This window comes from Paroedura picta, chromosome 15, assembly GCF_049243985.1.
Source record: "Paroedura picta isolate Pp20150507F chromosome 15, Ppicta_v3.0, whole genome shotgun sequence".
Classification (NCBI taxonomy): Eukaryota; Metazoa; Chordata; class Lepidosauria; order Squamata; family Gekkonidae; genus Paroedura; species Paroedura picta.
The window spans coordinates 16,566,471-16,589,722 of NC_135383.1; the positions used below are offsets into that span (position 1 = coordinate 16,566,471).

The following is a 23,252-nucleotide window of genomic DNA, read 5'->3' on the forward strand; positions in this document are numbered from 1 at the left end:
TCAGTCCCAAGGAAGCACGTCTGGCTTCAACCAGGCCCAGGACCTTCTCAGACCTGGCCCCTACTTGGCGGAATGAGCTCCCAGAGCAGATCCAGGCCCTGCCGGAGCTAGCACAGCTCCACAGGGCCTACAAGACGGAGCTCTTCCACCCAGCCCTTAGTTGGGGCAAATGACCCTAAAGCATCTACGCCCCCTCTGACAAAGCACCCCCAGAGACATCCAGCTTGGAAAAGATCCACAGGTAGTGACCAATCTCCAGGTAGCAGGACTATCAATTGATGCTCCTGCTGTTTCTAAATGCTGCCAATTCACTAATTTTTATATTGTTTAATGTCTATTAATGTAATAATTACACTGTCCTGGGCAGATTTTGGAAAGGCAGTACAAAATTATTATTATTATTATTATTATTATTATTATTATTATGTTAATAATGTTAATATTAATAATTAATGTTAATAATAATAATATTTCTGTACTGCCTGTACCGCCAGGAAAGGGGTCCCCACTGCCTCAGTGCCCAAGCCCTGCCCAGAGGGACTCCCCTGCACAAGGAGACTCGGGTGAGACAGAATGTGTTGGACAAATGCCTTTAATCACAAAGTCGGACTCAACGGAAACATCAAGCGATGGAGGATGGAAATGAATTCTGCTCTTCAGGCTGGAAATGCAAACAGCAAAGTCCGCGTCGCCCTCTGGGTTCTCCTCGGAATACCTTCCGGGTCACCTGCTGCAAAGGTGGGTGCCTCGAGCCCAGTGGCCCCCGGATGAAAACCCTCCCTGCCAAAGACAAGTTGACCAGTACCCGGGACGAGTCATCCTATCGCCCCCTTTCTGGCCAACATGGGAGTCTTTCCTTTGCGCAAAATGTCACGGCGAACCTTGGCTGCTCTTCTTCTGCAGACCCCCGGCTGATTTTCACCACCGTCCCCTCCGAGCGAAGCCCCTTTTCAACTCCAGCTGAGGCACGCTGCCGCTTCAGACTGCAGACAAGAACCACACAGTGGGGCGGGGGGACGGGGGAAGGAACCGGACCATTATGGCTGTGCGGGTCCTGGTTTGCTCCAGCCCAAGAGCTGGTCCCTTCAGCCCCAGGGACCCTCCAGCAGGATCCAAACCCAGGTTCCGAACCAGCAAGCTCTAGGAGGCTCAGATCTCTATGCCAGTGGAAGAAGAGGATCATCCCCAAGAAAGCACAGAGACCCTTTATATCTCCCATCTAGGGTGGCCAGGTTCCCCCTGGACACGGGCAGGGGATGGGAAGGTCGTCGCCAGATCCAGGTTGCCAAACTCCTGGAAGTTCTATAGCTCCAACCTTCAAAGCAGCCGTTTCCCACAGTCTGGAGATAAGCTGACATTCCAGGGGACCTCCAGGTCCCACCTGGAGCCTGGCATCCTTACTCCCGCCACATGAAGCAGGACAACAGGGACTCTTCTAGCGCTGAATTCGAATCCATTCAAATCACTTGTCGTGGACCTAAGTTAACAGGCCAACTGTCGCCCACTGGGGGATCCTGCCAGGAGGGCCGACGGGTGCCAGCGTGCTGGGTTGGCACACTGTGCCCCCTTTCGTCTCTGCAGCTGCCCCTTCCTCCCATCGCCAAAGTCAGCATCCAGAAATGCTGCCCGGCAACAGAGGACCGGCAACCCAACGCTGCCCTGCAGGTGGAGAACCAGTGATGCCCTGGTTGCTGAACCTCCTTCCCTCTTCCTTGGGGAACAGAATTGGGATGCTCTGCAACTCTGAGGCACCCACACGGACTCACAGTGGCAAAATGCCGGCAGCCTGTCCCTGACTCTGAGGAGATCAGCCAAGCTGAGTTCACCATGCCTGTCTCCTCAAAAATGACCTCTGCAAAGGTCAACCACATCTCACTACCTAATGGGGAATTCTCCTTCACGATGCCCTACCTCACTGCCGTTGGCTTTCCGCTTCCGCCGTGTTGCCTATCGCTCCGGCGGAACTTATTTCCCCTTCTTCCGGCTTCTTCCCTAACCCGCCCTCTGCTGCTTCCTCTCAGTTCTGTGCCCCACGGCAGGTCAGGCAGCGACAAAGCCCTGAGGCCAAACAGGGGGCCGTCCCTGAGGCCCAACATGGACATGCTTGCAGGAATCAAGTTGTAGAAGCTGGAGCGGAACGGGCGATGGGTGACGTATAACCTATTAGGTAAAGGTAAAGGTAAAGGTATCCCCTGTGCAAGCACTGGGTCATACCTGACCCTTGGGGTGACGCCCTCTAGTGTTTTCATGGCAGACTCAATACGGGGTGGTTTGCCAGTGCCTTCCCCAGTCATCACCGTTTTACCCCCCAGCAAGCAAGCTGGGTACTCATTTTACCGACCTCGGAAGGATGGAAGGCTGAGTCAACCTTGAGCCGGCTGCTGGGATCGAACTCCCAGCCTCATGGGCAGAGCTTTCAGACGGCTGCCTTACCACTCTGCGCCACAAGAGGCTCTTAACCTCTTAACCTATTAGCACCCAGCAATGAATTTAGCTATGCTTTTGGGAGCGGGGCTTTAACGTTATGAAAAGTAACCGTGACAACTCTGTCTTACCAATTGAAAAGGGACAACGGTGTGGGGTCAGCTGCAGGCATGAAACGGATCCCCCAACCAACCAACCAACCTAGTTCTGCCCTTGCACGGCAGGAGGTGGCTTTGTTAAAGTGGCTCTCTTTGTGCCTGCCTTCCACGCAGAACGGCTGGTTTTCAAAGAAACCCGATGCCTAAGGCCCGCATCGAGACCCATCGTGGCACCTGGGAAGGCTCCGGCCTCTGGAAGACTGTGCCCAAAGCATGCCACAAGATCCTGGGGTGGCCGGCGTCTGGGACCCAGGCTGCAAACTGGAGCACCACCCAGCGCCACTACACATGCCGTTTTTTGCGACTAAACCTCTACACTTCCGCTCGTTGGGAAATGACGCACAATAGTTCCACGGGACTCACGGAATGTGACAATGGGGACACCAAGGATTTCGAGCACTACCTACAAGTGGCAGCGGCTGCCAAGCCATTTGGAGAAGGGGAACACAGGAGGAGATACTCATCTCGGGGGACAGGACGGGACACGGTTCCGCTCCAAGGAAAGATCGGCTCTTCCCGCCAGGTTCGCTGTCGTGTGAAGCTGCCTTCTGCTGAACCAGGCTATGGACCCATCAAGGGCGGTATTGTCTACTCAGGCCGGCAGCCGCTCTCCAGAGGTCTTTCACATCAACTGCCGCTGGGTCCTTTTTAAGAGGAGATGCTGGGGATTGAACCTGGGGACTTCTGCATGCCAAGCAGAGGGTCTTCCGCTAAGCCACGGCCCCACTGACATCCCTGCCCAAGTTGCTACCCTGGGTCTATGAGGAACTCAGACTCCTCCCAGGATGGCTCCAGGCGAGACACCGACGGCAGTTCCTCTCCCTGGGTGCTTAAATTCATGTGTTTTAGTAAGGTTTCTTCTGGGGGATTCACGAAAAGGCAACTGAAAGGGGAGAAACCAACCACACGGAGAACGGTTCGGAAGCAGACGCTGGACAGAGCCGAGGCAAAGTCATTTCTCCCGAGCTCCCCAGGACCCCAAGATACGCCTGCTCCCCTTGACTGCCTCCCGCAAACTGGAACTCTAGCTGGGTCCCCACCTTGGCAGCGACCCTCCAGCATCCGGCCGAGTTGGTTGAGAATTGACGGTGGGCGAGATCTGCAAAGAGCGAAAGAGCTCGGCGGCAAAGAACCTTCTTAGCTTGGCATCTGACCGAGGGAGAGGAAAAAGGCCCCCACCCCACCTCCAGTGCCCTCCCCACCCCCCACCCCGCTCGACAAAATACTTCTGACACCAGGAGAAACCCTCTTGACGCCACCCCTTGGTCTCTCTGAGCAAAGAGCCGTTCCGCAAGGAACTCAGCCCGGCCCGCACCCCAGGCCAGGCGACACTCACAAACCAAACCCACCCTCTCCAGTGCAGAAGCTGCAAAATGACAACACATCAATTTCCTGAACGGCGAGTCAGGAGCTGTGGTGGACAAGGAATGCGACCAAGAGCCTCTGCTCGTGCGCCGTCCGATCCGGGGTGCGCATCCCAAGAGCCCCCGCGAGCGAGAGCACACAAAAGACGCCGAGCAATCAAAACCACGGCCCAGGACACAGTCCGGTGCAAAACGCTGGCCTTGCTAGGCAGAAGGGACTACCCAAAGCTATTCTGAGAGCCTTAAGCAACTAACGGGTACCCGGCAGGGCAAAGAGGCCCGCCCCGCAAGGTCAGGAAGCTTGGGGCGGGGTCAAGACGTCACTAATTGAGTCATGAAACTCCGGCGGGGGCCGAGTCCTTGCGCCTGGCTGCCTGCGTCCGCGAACGGGCGGAACCGCAGGCCATCTCGCCGGGGTTCGGAAAGTCTGGTCGTCTTTCTCAGGGCCCGCCGCTGTACGAATAGTCCGCCTTGTTGTGCATCACCAGTTTGCTGTCTACAAAGTAGAAACTGTCCGACTGCGTTTCGTAGGGGTGCAGGATCATCTCCTGGACTGCAAAGAAAGAAAGAAAGAAAGAAAAGGAAGAGGGAGGGACGTGTAATCAAGATCTCACCCTCTTGGCTTGGATCTTGGGCAGGGGTCCCCCAACGCGTGGCCTATGAGCTTTGCTTATGTTTTTTCCTCTTCACTTTGTAGGCGGTCATTACAGCACCATGCCCTGAGCTCAAGAGGTTCTCCACCCGTGGGTGGGATCAGCCCGGCAAGGTTTCTGATTGGGTATTGGAGATTTGATTGGCTGCGCCCTGAGGCAGTGGCTGGCCTCAGGGCACAAGAGGCTCTTCCCTGAGTCATTATGCCGTGGCAATCGTTTCAGGCCTGGGTCGTGGCAAGCATTTTACGGCTCTGCTCTCCCCTGTGTGTCAGAATTCCAAAGGTCGCTGCAGGCTCAAAAAAGATGGGGAAGCCCATCAATATATGACCATTTCCCCAATATTTTCACAATAGAAGCTATTTTATTTAGGCCTGGGAACCTGTTTTAGCTGGGCCTTAACTAGTGCGTGTATCTGATCAACAGCGTCTGAACTGGGCCTGGAGACAGACTGGAGAACAAGGGATAGTCTAGTTCAGGGATACTCTATCTGGCCTCCCCAGAGCTCTGGGGCTCTGTAAGTGCTCCCCCAAAGAAGCTCCCCCATCTTTCCCCTCTATCCTGCCTTAAGGGACTCAGCCACAAGCTGTTTCCGGCATTCTTGTGTGGTTACCGTGCCTGGGAAAGGGGCGGAGACTGGAGACCTGCCTTTTTCTGACGCGGTTCTGGGGCTCCTCGAAGCCTGAAGAATATTTCAGGGGCTCCTCCACAGCCAAAAGGTTGATAAAGGCTGGTCCAATTGCTACTGTGAGATACGGGACCCAAGGTGATCCTAATAGGAGGTCATTCAAAACTTCTTCAAGGCTGGGGGCATTCCCCTGTAGTCTGCTCAAGACAGGAGATGGGCACTTCTCTCGAATAGCACAACTAGTAGGTTTTATGAAAGCATCCACGGTCCTACAACTTTTGGGGCGGGAAGCTGACAGCAGACCGGAGCGGAAGTCCAAACACACACAAACACACACACTCCTCCCAGAACACTGGTCCCTCCCTTAGGAAAGGAAGGGTCTTCTTCCAAAGGATACCCCAAATAGCTGACTCGCTGCCACCCACTTACTGAGGTCCTCGGAGAGCTGTGGGAATTCATAGATGTGCTCGCATGTGTTTTTGCTGCTGGGGATGCAGAAGCCGAATTCGAAATCAAAGCTCTTCAGCAGCTGGTCCCGAAAGTAGTGCCTCTCGATCATGCGGAAGTTATTGATGGGTTTGTCGCCGACTGTGAACTCCACCCTGCGATGGAGAGAGGAGGGCAATGGTTGGCTCCCCGGGAGACCCACATGCTCCCAGGGCCCAAAAGCCTCACACAAAACAGCCAGTTAGGTATTGCTGCGATTCCCAAGGAGAAGGAGGAAAAAACCTAACCCCGCCCCGCCAAAACTGATTCAAGAACAAAAAAGGTTAAAGAAATACAAATATGCCTAGTGCTATAAGTATGTTCCAGACTAGGTCTGTAGAACGGTACCGGTTGGATATCAGTGTAGTTCTGCAGTGGGATGGGCTGTCTAAGGAGGTGGGGAGCTGCCCCTCATTGACAGTCTTCAAGCAGTGGCTGGACAGAGACTTATCCTGGATGCTTTAGGCCAGTGGTTCTCAACCTTCCTAATGCCGCGACCCTTTAATACAGCTCCTCATGTGGTGGGGACCCCCAACCATAACATTATGCAAAGGTTTTTTCACAGAGATTAAACCCGAACTGACCAATGGCGTAAAGATCCATGGTTCATGATTGTATATAAATTGTATAAATTGTATATTAATTGGCGGATGCCTGCAGGAGGAGCAGCAACAGTGGTGCCGCCCCCCCACCCCCAGCCAAGCTGCTCACCCTGCCACGACCCCTGTGAAAGGGTCGTTCAACCCCCAAAGGGGTCCTGACCCCCAGGCTGAAAACCACTGCTTTAGGCTGATCCTGCATCGAGCAGGGGGCTGGACTAGATGGCATGTCTGGCCCCTTCCAGCCCTCGGATTTTATTATTCTAGGTCGTTTCAACACCACAACGTTATGCTTAAAAAGCTCAGTCTTGGCTTCAGCTCTGTTTGAGCTCTTGTTTGTTCTCGGATTTCCGTAATTGGATGTCCCAGTCTGTTGGAGGAACTGTGAAATCCACCTCAAGTCTCAGTGAGAAAGGCAGACTATACAAAGTAATGAGCCCTGTGAGATGACCAAAAATGTTGAAATGCTTTGTGGTGGGGCAGGAAACAGCAGCTGGGGGGTGGGGGAGTGAATTGGGACCAGGAGGTGAGTCGATCCCTCCTTCCCCAAGTGTTAACAAAAACCATAAAGTGGGCATGCTTCCTCCACTGTAAGTCCGGTGACCTCTGGGATTCCCAAAACCCCAGCAGAGAAGAGCACAGTCCTAAAGCTGGCTGCAAAGACCTGCATCCGGAGAGGCCAAGCTTCTTAGGGTCATTTCACCTGGATGCTTTGCACAAACTGGCCACGGACCGGAGGTTCTCCGTTCCCCACCAAAGCCGTCACAAACTTACGTGGCTCCAACTTGGCGCAGCCGGAGGAAAGCTGGCGTGAACTGGTAGCGCACAAAGCGCCCCGCGTTCGGGTCAATGTCCTTCTTATCGTCGTGCTCCCGTTCTGGAAGGACACAAAACAGGCACAAGCATGAATGCAGCATCTGCTGGTATCCCAGAAGTCCCTTGCAGCGGCCTCACTGCTGGAAATGGAGGAAAGATCCACACCAAAAACTCTGTTGTGTGGATGGCGACCCCCCCCCCCCACCGGCCAAGCTGCTTGCCCTGCCACGACCCCTTTGAAAGGGTCATTCGTCCCCACAAAGGGGACCCAACCCCAAGGCTGAGAACCACTGGCTTATGCCAAGAATAAAACTTGGTTGGTCTTAAAGGTGTTACTGGACTCAGACTTTATCACACTCCTATTATGTTAAAGTTGACTTTTCCCCATCCTCAACACACTGTTTCCAAACCAGTATTTTGCCATTGAGGGGTGGAGTGGAAGAGTACGGTCCAAACCTATGCTCATGCCTTCCGGGTTAGAAACTGCCGATTTTTAAGGATCACATCAGCACCGTTTTCCCTACGGCAGTCCTCTGCGACCACCATTTTCCTTGGCCTACTCTGCATGCAATAGATAATGTGCTTTAAATGCAGTTTAGAAGTAGATTTTCCTGTTCCGCACAGGAAAATCCAGCTGTCAAAGCACGTTGAAAGTGGATTATCCTATGTGTGTGGAATGGACCCTTCTCACACCTCTGGCTGGCTTTTTTTTTTAATGTGGGAAGTCACCCTAGCAATTTCGGGACAGGCCGTGGCTCAGCAGGAGAATAGCTGCTCGGCGGGCAGAAGGTCGCTACCAGTCTGAGCAGACAGTAATGACCTTGATGGGCCAGCAATCTCATTCCGTATAACAAGGCGAATAGTCCTGTACGGCCGGCAAGCAGCAAAATATTCATGTCAGCGTCTGCTGCATGTAATCAAAGTCTTCCTTCAGGGCGAAACCAGCGGCACGGCAAAGTCGCAAGACTAGTCTCTCCGCTGTGAGTAACAGCCGAGCAGCCAGCGGCCTGAGGCTTATTTTCTATAGTTGCGGCTAAACAAAATCTTCTTCAAAAAGGGTTTCACAGCTGGAATAATGAGCTTCTTTTTGAAGATTTGGTTCAGTTGCAGCTATCGAAAATAAGCCCCTGGCCGTTGGCTGTCCTGCTAGAAGAAGAAGAGCTGGTTTATAGACTCAGCTTTTCACTGCTTGAAGGTGTCTCAAAGCAGCTTCCCTTCCTCTCCCCACAACAGACACCCTTTGAGGTAGATGGGGCTGAGAGAGCTCTGAGGAAAACTGCTCTATAAGAATGACTGTAACAGGACTGTGACTAGCCAAAGTTCACCCAGATGGCTGCGTGTGGAGGAAGAGTGGGGAATCAAACCTGGCTTTTAACCACAACACCAAGCTGCTATTACTCACAGTGGAGAGGCCTGTCTTTTGCAGTACTGAACTGCCGAAGGACATAATTTGCTGGTTGCCAGTGGGACAGGACTATCTGACCTGAACAAATGCATGGAAAATAGCAGCAGACAGAACAAAGTGCACAGAAAGCTCCCATGCGGACACCTCTGCGCCTGCACCGAGCAAAACGGAGATTCCTCTTCGTGCGGATGTGTCCTCCGTTCCATGCAGCAACGAGTCTGTTGTGGAGGCTGCATCAGAACTGCCAAGTCCCGGCTACTGCAGGGTGGATCATTCATGCAGCCGTACAGCTGAATACTGCAGGCCTGGCTGCCTGGGCGCCTGGCCTGCTACTCGAACCACATTCCATCAGGTCTCTGAATGAGTGATGCAAATGTGATGCATTGCGTTCTTTTGTCTCGGGTTCCTCCCTGCTTTGCACTCCAGACTCTGGAAAGATGAAGAGTGCGCAACTAAGGCAGAAAAGGTGCGCTCCTGGGTGGCCATGTTCAACCTTGTGAGGGAGCATGTGCATCTCAGGAGGTGAAGAAAGGGGAGAAAAAGGAATGGGCTTGGGTTATGGCAGCCTTTCTCAACGTTTTTACCGCTGAGCAAATTCTGAAACATTCTTTAGGCTTCCAGAAGCCCTAGAAGTGGCGTAATTGTGCGGAATACGGTTGGGAGGCAGAGCTGTTTACACGCCCACCAGTGCCCCTTCCCTTCCTACCCCCTCCAGGCCCATCATTGGCCATTTTGGGAGGGGGAGGCACAGGTCAACATGGTCATATATGGGCATATCACCTGATAAACGTTTAAAAGATTTAAAAAAATATATTAAAAATTAATTAACTGCCACCCATTTAGGAAACCTTCCAGGGCTGTCCAGAAACCCCAGGGTTTCACGAAGCCCTGGGCCCATTCTGCACATATCAGATCATGTCCTTTCAATGTGCTTTCGCAGCTGGATTTTTCTGTGCGGAACAGGAAAATCTACTTCTAAACGGCATTGAAAGTGCATGTGTGCGGAATGAGCCCTGGTTGAGATTATAATGGGAATAAAACGCAGAATCAGTACTTTCCCACATATACACTGTGTATCTAAAAACATGGGGCATATGAATGAGTGACTAAAAAGTTTTCATTCTTGACGTTCCTTTGAGGAGGAATAACTAATAATCTAAGAGCCTCTTGTGGCGCAGAGTGGTAAGGCATCAGACATGCAGTCTGAAAGCTCTGCCCATGAGGCTGGGAGTTCGATCTCAGCAGCCGGCTCAAGGTTGACTCAGCCTTCCATCCTTCCAAGGTCAGTAAAACGAGTACCCAGCTTGCTGGGGGGTAAATGGTAATGATTAGGGAAGGCACTGGCAAACCACCCCGTATCAAGTCTGCCATGAAAACGCTAGAGGGCGTCACCCCAAGGGTCAGACATGACCCGGTGCTTGCACAGGGGATACCTTTACCTTTTTTAATGCAAAGGAACCATCAAAGTCGGAATCCACTCCTCCAGGAAATAGCCTGCGCCCCCACCTCATTCGCCTGCATGTGTGAACCAGGCCAAAGGGCAGGATTTGGGGGAAGGAACAGGGCAGCTGTTCCAAGCTCATGCACCACCCAATGTGGCAGCTACCCTGCACAAAGGCAAGCCAAGGTTGACCCATATGGTGTTGGCCTCACCTGGCTTTCTTCTTTGCATGACCCACAGGAAAGGGCCGTCAGAGCCTTCCCAGAAAGAGAGCTGCTGAGAAAGGGGGTGAGGGAAGAGCCATGGGCAAATGTACCTGCTCCTGTCACTCACCTGAAACCGGGGGCTTCGTGATTTCAAACAGCACCGTGCCTGACTCCATGTCCCGGATTTTGAAGCGTGTGAAATCAATCTTGTACACGTTCTCCTCAAGAGTACACAAATAATCTGCAGGGGAAAAAGTCACAGAGTTAGGCAGGCCTCAACTGGAGACGTCCTTGAGCATCAAAAAGCCATAACGTTTACACCAGGGGTAGGCAAACTGCGGCCCTCCAGATGTCCATGGACTACAATTCCCATGAGCCCCTGCCGGCACTTGCTGGCAGGGGCTCATGGGAATTGTAGTCCATGGACATCTGGAGGGCCGCAATTTGACTACCCCTGGTTTACACTCTAGCCAGGTCCTTCAAAAACCTGTAAAATTTAGCCAAGTCCTTGTGGATCGGTGGCAGAGAGGCACCCAGCAAAGAGGTCCGGGAGAGAACGAAGAAATGAAAGTCATTCCTTAAGATGTAACTTGCTAGACTATGTGGTCACAAAAACAGGATTCGAAATATGGATTTCCCAAATTTCAGGCGTCTCCTTTTTCTCTTCTCCTGTTGGCAGTGGTATGACGCAAACATACTTCTGTTTGTTTGAGCCCCTTTGTTTACTACCTGAAGGAGTCTCAAAGCGGCTTCTCTTCTTCTCTTACCAACAGACATTCAAGGATGTAGGTGGGGCTGAGAGAGCTCTGAGAGAACTGTGACTGGCCCAAGGTCACCCAGCTGGTTGTATGTGGAGAAGGAGGAGGAAATCAAACCACGTTCTCCAGATTAGAGGCTGCCTCTCTTAACTACAACACCAAACTGGCTCTCTTAACCACTACATCATCTATGCTGGTTGCAGGATTCAACTTCTATGTGGACGATCTGTTTAAAAATACCCAGAGTGGCCATAATGCTTGGGAAGGGCGGGGGGGAGTAAAGGGACACGGCGCTTGGCCTCACGTTCTCACAAAACCCATGGCCAAGCTGAAGTCTCACCTTTCTAGATTCTCCCCCCCACCCCACCCCAAAAAAATACACAGAGGGATCTGCCAGCATCCCTCTTCCAATCGCCACCCCAAATGCCTTGGGCATCTGCAAGAGCAAGGGTAGTCAAACTGCAGCCCTCCAGATGTCCATGGACTACAATTCCCATGAGCCCCTGCCAGCAAACGCTGGCAGGGGCTCATGGGAATTGTAGTCCATGGACATCTGGAGGGCCACAGTTTGACTACCCCTGTACAAGAGGGGTAGAATGCAAACAGTAAAGCTCCTTTGCAAATCCTACAAATAGTAGAAGTCCCCCCCCACACACACACACACACCTCTCTTCTTGCTCTGCTCCTGGGAGGGAGGGGGGAATCGCTAGCTTGTCTTAAGCCTGATGAGAAAGACCACCTGAAGCATCTGCTCATTAAGTGGATCTTGGCAAGGGGCCGGGAGAGTTTGCTGAAGCACCATCTGGCTCTCCACATGGCCACCCCTCCACAAGGGTCGGCAGCTACCCGGAGTGGGCTGGTTGAGAACCAGAAGCCTCCACACTGATCTGCCACGGCGGCAGCTCAGATCCCTGGCACACGGAGATCAGGACTGGAGTCCTAGCACAGGGCCTGGGCGGCACAGCTCAAGGGCCTTTGGTACCTAGCCCTTTCCCCTGAGGAGCTCAGCCTAGGCAGCTGTCGCTTCATTGCCACCAGGCCGGGTGACTCCTGGGTCCTACATTCCAGTCTAACAACTGCCCTGCACTTTGGCTCTTTCATAGGTTGGATGAACATCAACATCCAGGGTGTGCCATCAGCTTCATATGAGGACCACCATGGAGAGTATGTCCCTTCTCCAGAGGCTCTGCCTTCCTCCAGGTCACCTGAAAATGTGAGCTATGCCTGGCCAAAGAATGCCTCCAAAGAACAGCCAAAGAATGCTTCCAGCTTATGTGCCTGGCCAAAGAATGCCTCCAAGGAACAGCCAAAGAATGCCTCCAAAGAACAAAGAATGCCTCCAGCTTCCTGGCCTGGCCAGAGAATGCCTCCAAGGAACAGTCAAAGAATGCTTCCAGCTTATGTGCCTGGCCAAAGAATGCCTCCAAGGAACAGCCAAAGAATGCCTCCAAAGAACAAAGAATGCCTCCAGCTTCCGTGCCTGGCCATAGAATGCCTCCAAGGAACAGCCAAAGAATGCCTCCAGCTTCCATGCCTGGCCAAAGAATGCCTCCGAAGAACAGACAAAGAATGCCTCCAGCTCCTGGGAAGGGCCCTCCTGGGTCATCTAGTTCAACCCCCTGCACTATGCAGGACACTCACATCCCTATTGCTCATCCACTGTCACCTGCCACCCCCTTGAACCTTCGCAGAATCAGCTTCTCCATCAGATGGCTCTCCAGCCTCTGTTTAAAAATCTCCAAAGATGGAGAACCCACCACCTCCCGAGGAAGCCTGTTCCACTGAGAAACCGCTCTGACTGTCAGGAACTTCTTCCGGATGTTGAGACAGAATTTCTTTTGCATTAATCCCATCCTACTGGTTCTGGTCCATCCCTCCAACCTTTCTCCAGGGCATGACCGTCCTGCAGTGACCAGACTGTATTTTGCATTACACAGCTCAGCCTTCCCACCCATTACACTTCCCACCCATTAGGCTCTCCTTGCATCCAGCAGCAGCCGTTTCTTTTCTTGTCCCTTAACAAAAGAGAAAAGGACTTTAATTTCCCAGGAAGTCCAGGGTTGTGTTGCAGGGTTATGACGCTATCACAGGAAGTGGCAAACCCCCTTTAGACCTTCAACTGTTCCGGAGGGCTTGCAAGACAGATGTGTTCCACCAGGCCTAGCGCTGAAGCCAGGAATTTAACAGCGACGATTGCCAGCCTCCCTGCCAAAGAATCCTCCTTTTACAGGAAAAGCCAATCTCCGACCCCAACCTAACATGTTAAGAGGGGATTTTACATCAACTTGAATTGTATGTTTTAATATGTCGTGACCAGCCCTGAGCCAACCGGGAAGGGAGGATTATAAAAATAAAGGCTGATTTATTTAGAAACCCTATAGGGTTGCCATAAGTAGTTTGTGACTCTTCTCTACCTGAAGGCTTCTCAAAGCAGCTTACAATCGCCTTCCCTTTCCTCTCCCCACAACAGAAACCCAGTGAAGAGCTGGTTCTTATATGCTGCTTTTCTCTCCCAAAAGGAGTCTCAAAGCGGTTTATATTCACCTTCCCTTTCCTCTCCCCACAACAGAGACCCTGAGAGGAAGGTGAGGCTGAGAGCCCTGATATTACTGAAGAAGAGTTGGCTCTTATATGCCGCCTTTCTCTCCCAGAATGAGTCTCAAAGCAGCTTACATTTGCCTTCCCTTCCCTCTCCCCACTACAGACCCCCTGTGAGGGAGGGGAGGCTGAGAGAGCCCTGATATTACTGAAGAAGAAGAGTTGGCTCTTATATGCCGCTTTCCTCTACCTGAACGAGTCTCAAAGCGGCTTACAATCACCTTCCCTTTCCTCTCCCCACAACAGACACCCTGTGAGGTGGGTGAGGCTGAGAGAGCCCTGATATTACTGCTCGGTGAGAACAGTTTTATCAGTTCTATGGCAAGCCCAAGGTCACCCAGCTGGCTGCACGTGGGGGGACGAGGAATCAAACCTAGCTCGCCAGATTAGAAGCTGGCACTCCTAACCACGACACCAAGCTGGCTCTCTCTTGGTGCAGAGAAAGTTGTTCTCCACTCCAGAAGCACCGCTGCAGCAGACATTCACCTGCTCCAGGTACTGACACGGTTGGTGCTTCTCGAGGCCACCCAGAGTGCTCTCCTGGGCTCACCCCTCCCTTCCCACCTGCCGCAATGGCAATTATCTTCTCCCTTTCCTGGGCAGGGAGGGTTGCTATAGAAACCATGGCAGTGGTGCATCCAAAAGGGTGAGTGTGCGAAAAGCGGGTGGCACAGAGTCTCCAGCAAGGGGCACTTCAGCTCTTCTTTCCCTTTTCCACGGAACTTCCGCGGAACGGAACCAGAGCCGGGCCTTCCGAAGGCTTTCATCTGGAACAGTGGCAGAAGCTCAAGGCTCCCGGTAGTTTCCTGCCGGCAAGGTGGGGCTTCCTGTACGGAATTGCATGGCACAGCTGACAGGCCCCGGACCCAACAAAAGATGGGCTCTCCATGTTCTAACAGCAATATGCCTGGCCTTGGGGAATGGGAACAGAACAGCCTTGCTAACAATTCAGTGTTCCCCTCCGGCCAGCGCATGGGCCGCCAGCTTTGGGTTGGGAAATCCCTGGAGACTTTGGGGGTAGAGCTGGGAGGGGGTGGGATTTGGGGCAGGGAGGGACCACAATGGAGCAGAAGGCTATGGAGTCCACCCCTCTGGAACATCCATTTTCTCCAGGGGAACTGATCTCTTGAGTCTGGAGTTGTCCTGTAATTCCAGGGGATCCCCAGGTCCCACCAGGTGACTGGCATCCTTAAACGTACCCAGACTCAGCCCAAGGGATGCCAGCCTCCAGGTGGGGCATGGGGATCCCCGGGGATTCCAGGTCCTCTCTGGACTAGAGATTGGTTCCCCTGAAGAAAATGTTCCAGAGGGTGGCACTGTACCCCATGCCTGTCCTCCCCAGGCTCCATCCCCAAATCTCCAGAAGTTTCCCAAACTGGATTTGGCAACCCTAGCTCCCCCCCCTCCACCTCCTGCCAGTGGCCAGGAGGGACCCTGCCCCCCAGCAACATTCAGGAGGGGCTTTTGCCCACAAATTAGGAGGGAGGCGGTACAACTCCAATAGCCCACAGAAGGATGGCGGGACCAGTGAAGTGACCTGATAACAGAGCAGCTTAGAATCATAGACTCGTACAGCTGGAATGGGCCATACAGGCCACCTGGCGCACAGGTGGCCAAACTGTGGACCTGAACATCTGGAGAGCCACGGTTTGGCCACCCCTGATCCAGGCAAGCCCTGCTCAACGCAGGTTCAACACAGCCACTGCCTGAAAGCTGCCAGCTCACCTCCACCCTAAGCAGCCGGTTCCACTGAACTACACCTACTGTGTAAAAATTTTTTCCTAAATTCCAGATAGTATCTTTCCGCCTGTAATTTGAACCCGTGTGATTGCCAGTCCTGTCCTCAGCTGCCCAGAGGAATGTCTCCCTACCCTCTTCTAAGTGGCAGCTTCTCAAATACTTCACAAGAGCCTTCATGTTTCCCCTCGGCTTCCTCTTTCTCCTGGCAGAACATTCCTGAGTCTCGCAGCCTTTCCTCGTAGGGCTTGGTCTCCAGGCCCTCGATTCCCTTTGGTGCTCTCCTCTGCACTTGCTCCATTTTGGCTATATTCTTTTTGAAGTCAGGCCTCCAGAGCTGCACAAAGGACTCCAGGTGCAGCCTGACCAATGGGGTGTCCCGAGGGACTATCACATCTTGGAAACTGGATGTTTCACCTCTGTTGATAGATAAAATCATAGAATCATAGAACGATAGAGTTGGAAGGGACCTCATGGGTCATCTAGTCCAACTCCCTGCACTATGCAGGACACCCACAACCCTATCGCTCATCCACTGTAATCTGCCACCCCCCTGAGCCTTCACAGAATCAGCCTCTCCATCAGATGGCTACCCAGCCTCTGTTTAAACATTTCCAAAGGTGGAGAACCCACCACCTCCCGAGGAAGCCTGTTCAAGTCAGAAACCGCTCTATGAAGAACTTCTTCCGGATGTTGAGACGGAATTTCTTTTGAATTAATTTCATCCCATTGGTTCTGGTCCATCCCTCCGGGGCAAGAGAGAACAACTCTGCTCCATCCACTATATGGCAGCCTTTTAAAATGCGAAGAACGCATTTCAGATGCCAAGGAAGCATTTGCTTCCTCCATCATAATCTACACAGGTATAATAAGATGGGCCTGGGACAGATGGGCGGGCTCAGTTCTGCCATCTCGTCCATCAGCAAGCCTTCAATCCACAGTTTGGACACGTCAGGGATGCGCGCCCTTGTTCCTTCTCCTGGCTCGCTAAACCAGTCTCCCATGACACCAAAATCGGGAGGAACGAAGATTGGTGTAAGCCAAGAATTGTCTTGAAAGCAGGGCATGTCTGCAAACCTGAGCTTGGAGGGAGGGGGGGAATCCTGGGTTAGGGTTTGCCACCGCTTGCCGACTTTCAGACACCATGTCAATACCTAGAAAGAGAAGTTGGAGGAGAGGGAAGCCTTTCTGCACCAAGTCGCTCCCTGCTCCAGGTCTATTTCTTAACCAGCTTTGGATAAGGGACCGATAAGACCTGGGGCTATTTAAAAACCTTCCTTCCACCCACATAAGCCAGGTATCAGATGAAGCAATTAGTGGATTAGCACTCAGGACAGAGACCAACAGAAGGCGAGGGCTAAAAGCAGGCCAGAGACACGGCAGCCTCAGGCTGCCCACCGGAAGCTTGGTTTGAGTCAACTCAGAGCAGCAAAGCCTGCCTTGGCAAAGGAAAAGGAAGCCCCACCTAGAAGAGACTTCTGTCCAGAGCGTCTGCAAAGCTCAGGAAGGCCCGCGTATGGCGTCCGCAGCAGGGAAGTGCGGGGGCAATATCCGGCCTCGGCTGAAAACAATAAGCCTTTTCTAACTATGGCTGCTTGCGAAAGTTGAGCTTAAAACAGGAGGGGGACAAGCGCTAGCAAGCAAAACCACCAAAGCCAGAAAGATCCTCCCCTTCGGAGGTAATCTGCAGCCATGGTGCATGCTAGTCGTGGTGCTGAACACCTTGGCAACACAAAGTCCATAAGTCCAACTGCAGGGAATTCTGCTTTGCTCCTAGGCCGATGGCTTGAAGAAGAAGAAGAAGAAGAAGAAGAAGAAGAAGAAGAAGAAGAAGAAGAAGAAGAAGAAGAAGAAGAAGAAGAAGAAGAAAGAAGAAAGAAGAAAGAAGAAAGAAGAAAGAAGAAGAAGAAGAAGAAGAAGAAGAAGAAGAAGAAGAAGAAGAAGAAGAAGAAGAAGAAGAAGAAGAAGAAGAAGAAGAAGAAGAAGAAGAAGAAGAACTGGTTCTTATATGCCGTTTTTCCCTACCGGAAGGAGGCTCAAAGCACCTTACAATCGCCTTCCCATTCCTCTCTGTAAGCAGAGCCACTGAGAAACAGGGTCAGGTGGCTGAGAGCAGAGCCAGCATGGTGTAGTCAGTGGTTAGGAATGGCGGCCTCTAATCTGGGGAGCCGGGTTTGATTCCCCACTCCTCCACTTGCAGCCAGCTGGGTGACCTTGGGCCAGTCACGGTTCTCCGAGAGCTGTTCTTGCACAGCTCCGTCAGAGCTCTCTCAGCCCTACCTGCCTCACAAGGTGTCTGTGGTGGGGAGAGAAAAGCAAGGCGATTGTAAGCCGCTTAGGAGTAGTGAAAAGCAGGGTGTAAAAAACAGTTCTGGGTGTAGTAGTTAAGAGTGGTGGCTTATAATCTGGTGAGCAGGTTTGATTCCTCACTCCCCCACACGCAGCCAGCTAGGAGACCTTGGGCTCGCCACAGCCCTGATAAAGCTGTTCTGACTGAGGAGGCATATCAGGGCTGTCTCAGCCTCACCCACCTCACAGGGTGTCTGTTGTGGGGAGAGGAAGAGAAGGCGATTGTAAGCCACCTTGAGACGCCTTATGGTAGAGAAAAGTGGCATATAAGTATCAACTCTTCTTCTTCCTCCTCCTCCTCTTCCCACCACCTTCTCCCAAAGCCTTCAAGGAATAGGCTCCTTTGCTCTTCAGTCCAGGTTGGACCAAGTTAGCCACAGGAGAGCTCTGCCCGTGTGCCTCCTTGGGGAGGGGGGAGCACACCTAATACCTCTGGTTACATTTCTCAAGTTCCAGTGTTTCAGCAGGGTATTCTAGATCAGGGGTAGTCAACCTGTGGTCCTCCAAATGTCCATGGACTGCAGTTCCCATGAGCCCCTGCCAGCAAACGCTGGCAGGGGCTCATGGAAATTGTAGTCCATAGACATCTGGAGGACCACAGGTTGACTACCCCTGTTCTAGATCAGTCTCAGGGAGTGTTCAATGCTACAGAGCAGTGGTCCCCAACCTTTTTATCACCGGAGACCAGTCAATGCTTTTCTGCTGGCGCCCCTGACTCCACTGGGGGGCGCTGCCAGCAGCAGCTGCCTGGTGCCACGCCTAGGGAGAGCACCAAAGGTGAGCCAACGACAGAGTGGCAGGGCAGCCTCCAAGGCAGCAACTGGAGGAGGATCAGGAGGAGCCATGGCCGGATACCGACTGATCCACATACCGGTACTGGTCATTGGACCGGGGGTTGGGGACCGCTACTACAGAGAATCCAGTTGATCACAGGTTCAAGTATTTTCAGTGGGGGATCAGCGTGGCCGTAGGACGCTTGCTAAGACTGATCTAGAATACCTGGCTAAAACACTGGATCTTGAGAAACATAAGCCACTGCGACAGTCACCGCTGGACTAGATTACTGTAACTCGCTCTACAAGGGGCAACCCTTGGCCCTGTTGCCGAGATTGTAGCTGGTATAAAATGCAGCCGCACGGGTCCTTACGGGCACCCCGTGAAGGGCTCACATAGGACCTGCCCTCCACCAGCTCCACAGCTGCTGATGGAGTCAAGATTCTGGTGCTGACCTTTAAGATCCTATGCGATTTGGGCACTGCGCATATGAAGGACTGCCTCACTCAATATATCCCGCGGAGGGCATTATGCTCTGCAAACACCAATCTGCTGGTGATCCCCGGCCCCAAGGACATGTGCAGGGCCTTTTCTGCCTGGGCTCCAACCTGATGGGGTGAATTCTCAGTGGCGATCCAGGCTCTGACGAAGCTCTCAAAGTTCCACAGGGCCTGCAAAACGGCGCTATTCCAGCAAGCCTATGGTTGAGGCCAGGGCATCCTAAGTTCTTATGAGCCTCCTTCTTGACTCCCGCTACTTGCTATGTTTTGGTGTCACCCCCAGCCTGGGGTAGCTGGTGGAGGACGCAAAGGAGGTGGGGAAATGGGTTTTTTAAATTGCATTTTATTATGGCAGCTATTTTTAGTGAAGGCGTTTTAGCGTGGGAACTGGCCCGAGCCCACATGGGGATTCTATTGCACTCAGCTGAGGTCCCAGCCCTCCCCAGGCTCCTTCCCCAAACCTCCAGGAGTTTCCCTACCTGGAGGTGGCAACCGTACCCTTCCCACCCCCGCCAATGGCGAGGCTGGACCTGGGAACCCTGGGTGGAGGAAAACCCCAAAGGAACCCAGTGCTTATGCCAAGGCAGACCGCAGCTTACTTAAATGCAACACAGGAAATCCTATTCCGAATATCTGTGTCAGAGCTATACAGGAGTTCCTCTCTGCCAGTGGGGTACAAAAAAAACAAAACAAAACAGCTCCTTCTCTTGGCTGCCTCTGTCCAGCAACCACTTATCGGTACAAATCTTTTCACCCTCCACAATCAAAACAGCAGGTCTCCTCGGAAACTTGCCCCAAATTGAGACGGTGTGGGGACAACCGGAGAATGTCACCAACCTTCCGCATCCGTCTAACCAGCTCATACCCTATTCTCCCGGGGATTTGGCTAAGTTCATTAGCTAGTGTTTGCCGGCAGCGGTAGGAGAGCTATAAACAGCAAACGGATCGGCAAAAAGGGGGGAGGGAACCAGGAGGGGTTGGGGGGGGGGGAATTCAATCCTGGAAGCATCTCCCAGAAGTCAGGACCCTCCCCCCCCCCCAAAAAAAAAAAACCAAACACTCCAGGTCTCTCCATCTTTCAAGGCAGGTATAAGCAAACCCCTCTAAGAAACCAGATCAACTCATGTAATGCTGGTCAAGAAGAGGTGGGCAAATGGGGGTTGGGGGGGGGACGCTGTTAATTTTTACAGGGGAGGCATTTGCTAATGATAAACACTGTGGAAGCTTCACGTAAACCATCCGAATCGGAGACGGCTAGGACTGCCCCTCCCTCTCTTTACTTGGCTACTCTATAAAGCATTAATTAATTAAATTACTTAATTATTCATGCCACAGTGCCGTCCATGTGCACAGGCAGCGCGATCCAGATGGCACAACATAACCACAATCAGCAGAAGGAGCTACTTCTCCTTCTGAGCCATCCCACCCTCTCAGGTTCTGGGGGCACGGCCTCTCAAGGCTGAGTTCCCCTTTGGCTGGATCCTGAGTGCGAGGGGTGCCGAGAGAGGAAACCGCGACTGGATCGGTGGAACAGCTCAGAAAGTTCTCCAGAGAACCAGCTGCGGAGGGCAGAAGAAGCAGTTCCCTTTTCCAGCTGGACACCAGCTCTGCAAGCGTGGCGTAGTGGTTAAGAGTGGCAGCCTCTTATCTGGAGAACTGAGCTTCATTCCCCGCTCATCCACATGCATCCAGTGGGGGGAGGGAGTAAAAAGCAGGGCATAAAAAGAGTTTCTTGAAAGCCAGCTTGGTGTCGTGGTTAAGAGCAGTAGACTCCGAAGAACGAGGTTTGATTCCACACTCCTTCACATGCAGCCTATTGTATGACCTTGGGCTAATCACAGTTCTCTCAGAGCTCTCTCTGCCTCACCCACTTCACAGGGTGTCTGTTGCGGGGAGAGGAAGGGAAGGTAATTATAAGCTGCTTTGAGACTCCTTCGGGTAGTAAAAAGCAGGGTACAAAAAAAACCCCAGCTTCTTGAGAGCCAGCTTGGTGTAAAGTTTAAGCAGCTTCTAATCTGGAGAACCAGGTTTGATTCCCCACTTCTCCGCATGCAGCCAGCTGGGTGGCCTTGGGTCAGTCACAGCTCTCCGAACTCTCTCACAGTTCTCTCAGAGCTCTCTCAGCTCCACCTACCTCACAGGGTATTTGTTATAGGGAGGAGGAAAGGGCAGGTGATTGTAAGTTACTTTGAGACTCCTTCGGGGAGTAAAAAGTAGGAAACAAAAAATAGCTCTTGGCCTTCTTCATCCTATCCCGCCGACGGGCGAATGGTCCAATTTCTCGGTCATTCCACCCACACTGGCAAGGCTAAAATGGGATCGCCCATTCATAACCCCGGGCCGCATTTCTCGCCTGTACCCGCAAGAAGTTCTGCACCACCCGAATTCCACTCCTAGGGCATGGGCGGGAATATTGTGCGTGCGTCTTTATCCCCAGGAGTCAAAAGACACCCAAGGGCCTCTGACGGACCTGCCAGCGCAAAGGGTATGAGCCACAGGGCCTGTTGAGCCCTTGAGCGAGCTCTATGAAGTCCCACACTGCCTGTGCCCTCCAGGCAAGACTTAAAGCTTTGTGGAGAAGGCTACAGCACGCCCTGCACCCGTAATGTTCTTCCCAGTTCCATGCTGCATAGGTGGCCATTGGGCTTGGCTCACTCACTTGAGCCACTGGCGGCCATTTTGTTCTCGGCCTGCAGCCACCGGCCTCCCGCAGCCGGACAGGCAGCCTTTCTTCCTGTGGGTCACCATTCCCACCCCATAGTGCGGGCATCTCAAAAAGGAAACCCGCATCTCTCGGCCTGACAAGAAGCAAGAGAATCTCCAAGGCCAAGTACACAAGGGCCTACAAATGCAACCCTGTCGCAAAAGGTCACCCTGGTAGCATTCTCACAGAGAGACATACAGAGCGAGGGAGAGGAAATTGAGCCAGTCTCAAAAAGTGGCACACCAGGAACCAGGGAGATGTCAATCGGCATCACACCTTTGAGCAAGGGTAGTCAAACTGCGGCCCTCCAGATGTCCATGGACTACAATTCCCATGAGCCCCTGCCAGCGTTCGCTGGCAGGGGCTCATGGGAATTGTAGTCCATGGACATCTGGAGGGCCACAGTTTGACTACCCCTGCCTTTGAGGCACTAGAAGCAAAGAGCCCAGTGTGACAATCGTCCCACACATCTGGAGAAACAGAGTCCGGTGGCAGCTAAAAGACTACAGATGGGAGGGGGAGCCAAGGGGTCGGGAGACTCCTGGACAGCTGGGGGATGCGGCCCGGGGAAGGATACCACGACCCAGAGTCCACCCTCCAAGGCATCCATTTTCTTCCGGGGAACTGATCTCTGCAGCCCAGAGATGAAACGCAGCTCTGGTCCTACCGGGAGGCTGGCATCCCTAAGGGCCGAATGTATCGACCCACAATCTCCAGGGGCGGGCAATGCGCAGGTGCCCCCGGATTCGGGCTTCGCTTTGGATGCCACAGCCAGCCCGGGAGAAATCTGTCCCCGTGGGCAGCGTGAGTCCCCCAAAAGCAAGCCGCCTCCACCCCGTCCTCCTCGCCCACCCCAAAGCGCCCCTTCCCGGGACTGGAGGCCAGACCCCGCACGAGCCCTCCCGGGAAGCAGCAGCACCAGCAGCAGCTCGGAGCCCCTAACCGGAGATCCCACCGCCCGCTGCCGTCGAGGGACCCCGGCCAAGGCAAAACGGGGAAAGGCCGAAGCACCGCCGCGCTCGGCCCGTGGAGGCCGCGCTGTCCCTCCCGTCTGCTCGGGGCAGCTCACCGGCCGTGATCTTCTGCAGCCCCAGCACGTCCTCGGGGCTGATGCCGGCGCGGCGGCCGCGCAGCTCCTCCTCGGTGCAGGCGGGCGCGGCGGCCCCGGCTCCGGCCGCCCCTCCGCTTCCACCGCCGCCGCCGCCGCCTCCGCCCTTCTTCACCTTCATGGCCTCGTTGCGGCTGCCCGAGGAGCGACAGGCTGCGGCGGCCTGGCTCATGCCCGCCCGGCCAGGCCCGGCCCAGCCCAGCCCAGCCCAGCCGCGCGCCCTAAGCGCCTTTCCAGCCGCGAATCCCCGGCCGGGCCCGGCGCGGCTCCGCCCAAGGGACGGCCGGGCGGAGAGAAGGGAAGGCAAGGCGAGCCGAGCCGCCTCCGGGGGAGCGCCAATCCCCGCCTCCTGCGCGGGCGGCCCGGAGAGCGGCGACCGGGCAGCCGAGGCCAAGCGCCGCTGCGCGCCACCCTCGCCGGCCGGGACCGCGCGTCAGGACCGCCCCGCCGCCGCCCGGAGGAGAGCCGTCGCGGCTGGGAAGGGAGGAGCGTTTCTCTCGACCCCCGCCGCTCTGCTCGACGTGAGGTTTCCCCCTCCCACCCCTCC

The 23,252-nt window shown here is 53.7% G+C and overlaps 1 protein-coding gene across 1 annotated transcript; it reads right to left on the reverse strand.

Annotated features, from left to right (window-relative positions):
• Positions 1–576: 576 nt before the first annotated feature.
• On the reverse strand, positions 577–23,148 carry UNC119 (unc-119 lipid binding chaperone). The gene is made up of 5 exons (XM_077312818.1): positions 22,667–23,148; positions 10,305–10,418; positions 7,084–7,186; positions 5,654–5,826; positions 577–4,499 (listed from the first exon to the last, which is right to left on the reverse strand). The coding sequence occupies exons 1-5, from the start codon at positions 22,875–22,877 to the stop codon at positions 4,387–4,389; spliced, it is 714 nt and encodes a 237-aa protein (XP_077168933.1). The 5' UTR covers positions 22,878–23,148; the 3' UTR covers positions 577–4,386.
• Positions 23,149–23,252: the final 104 nt, after the last annotated feature.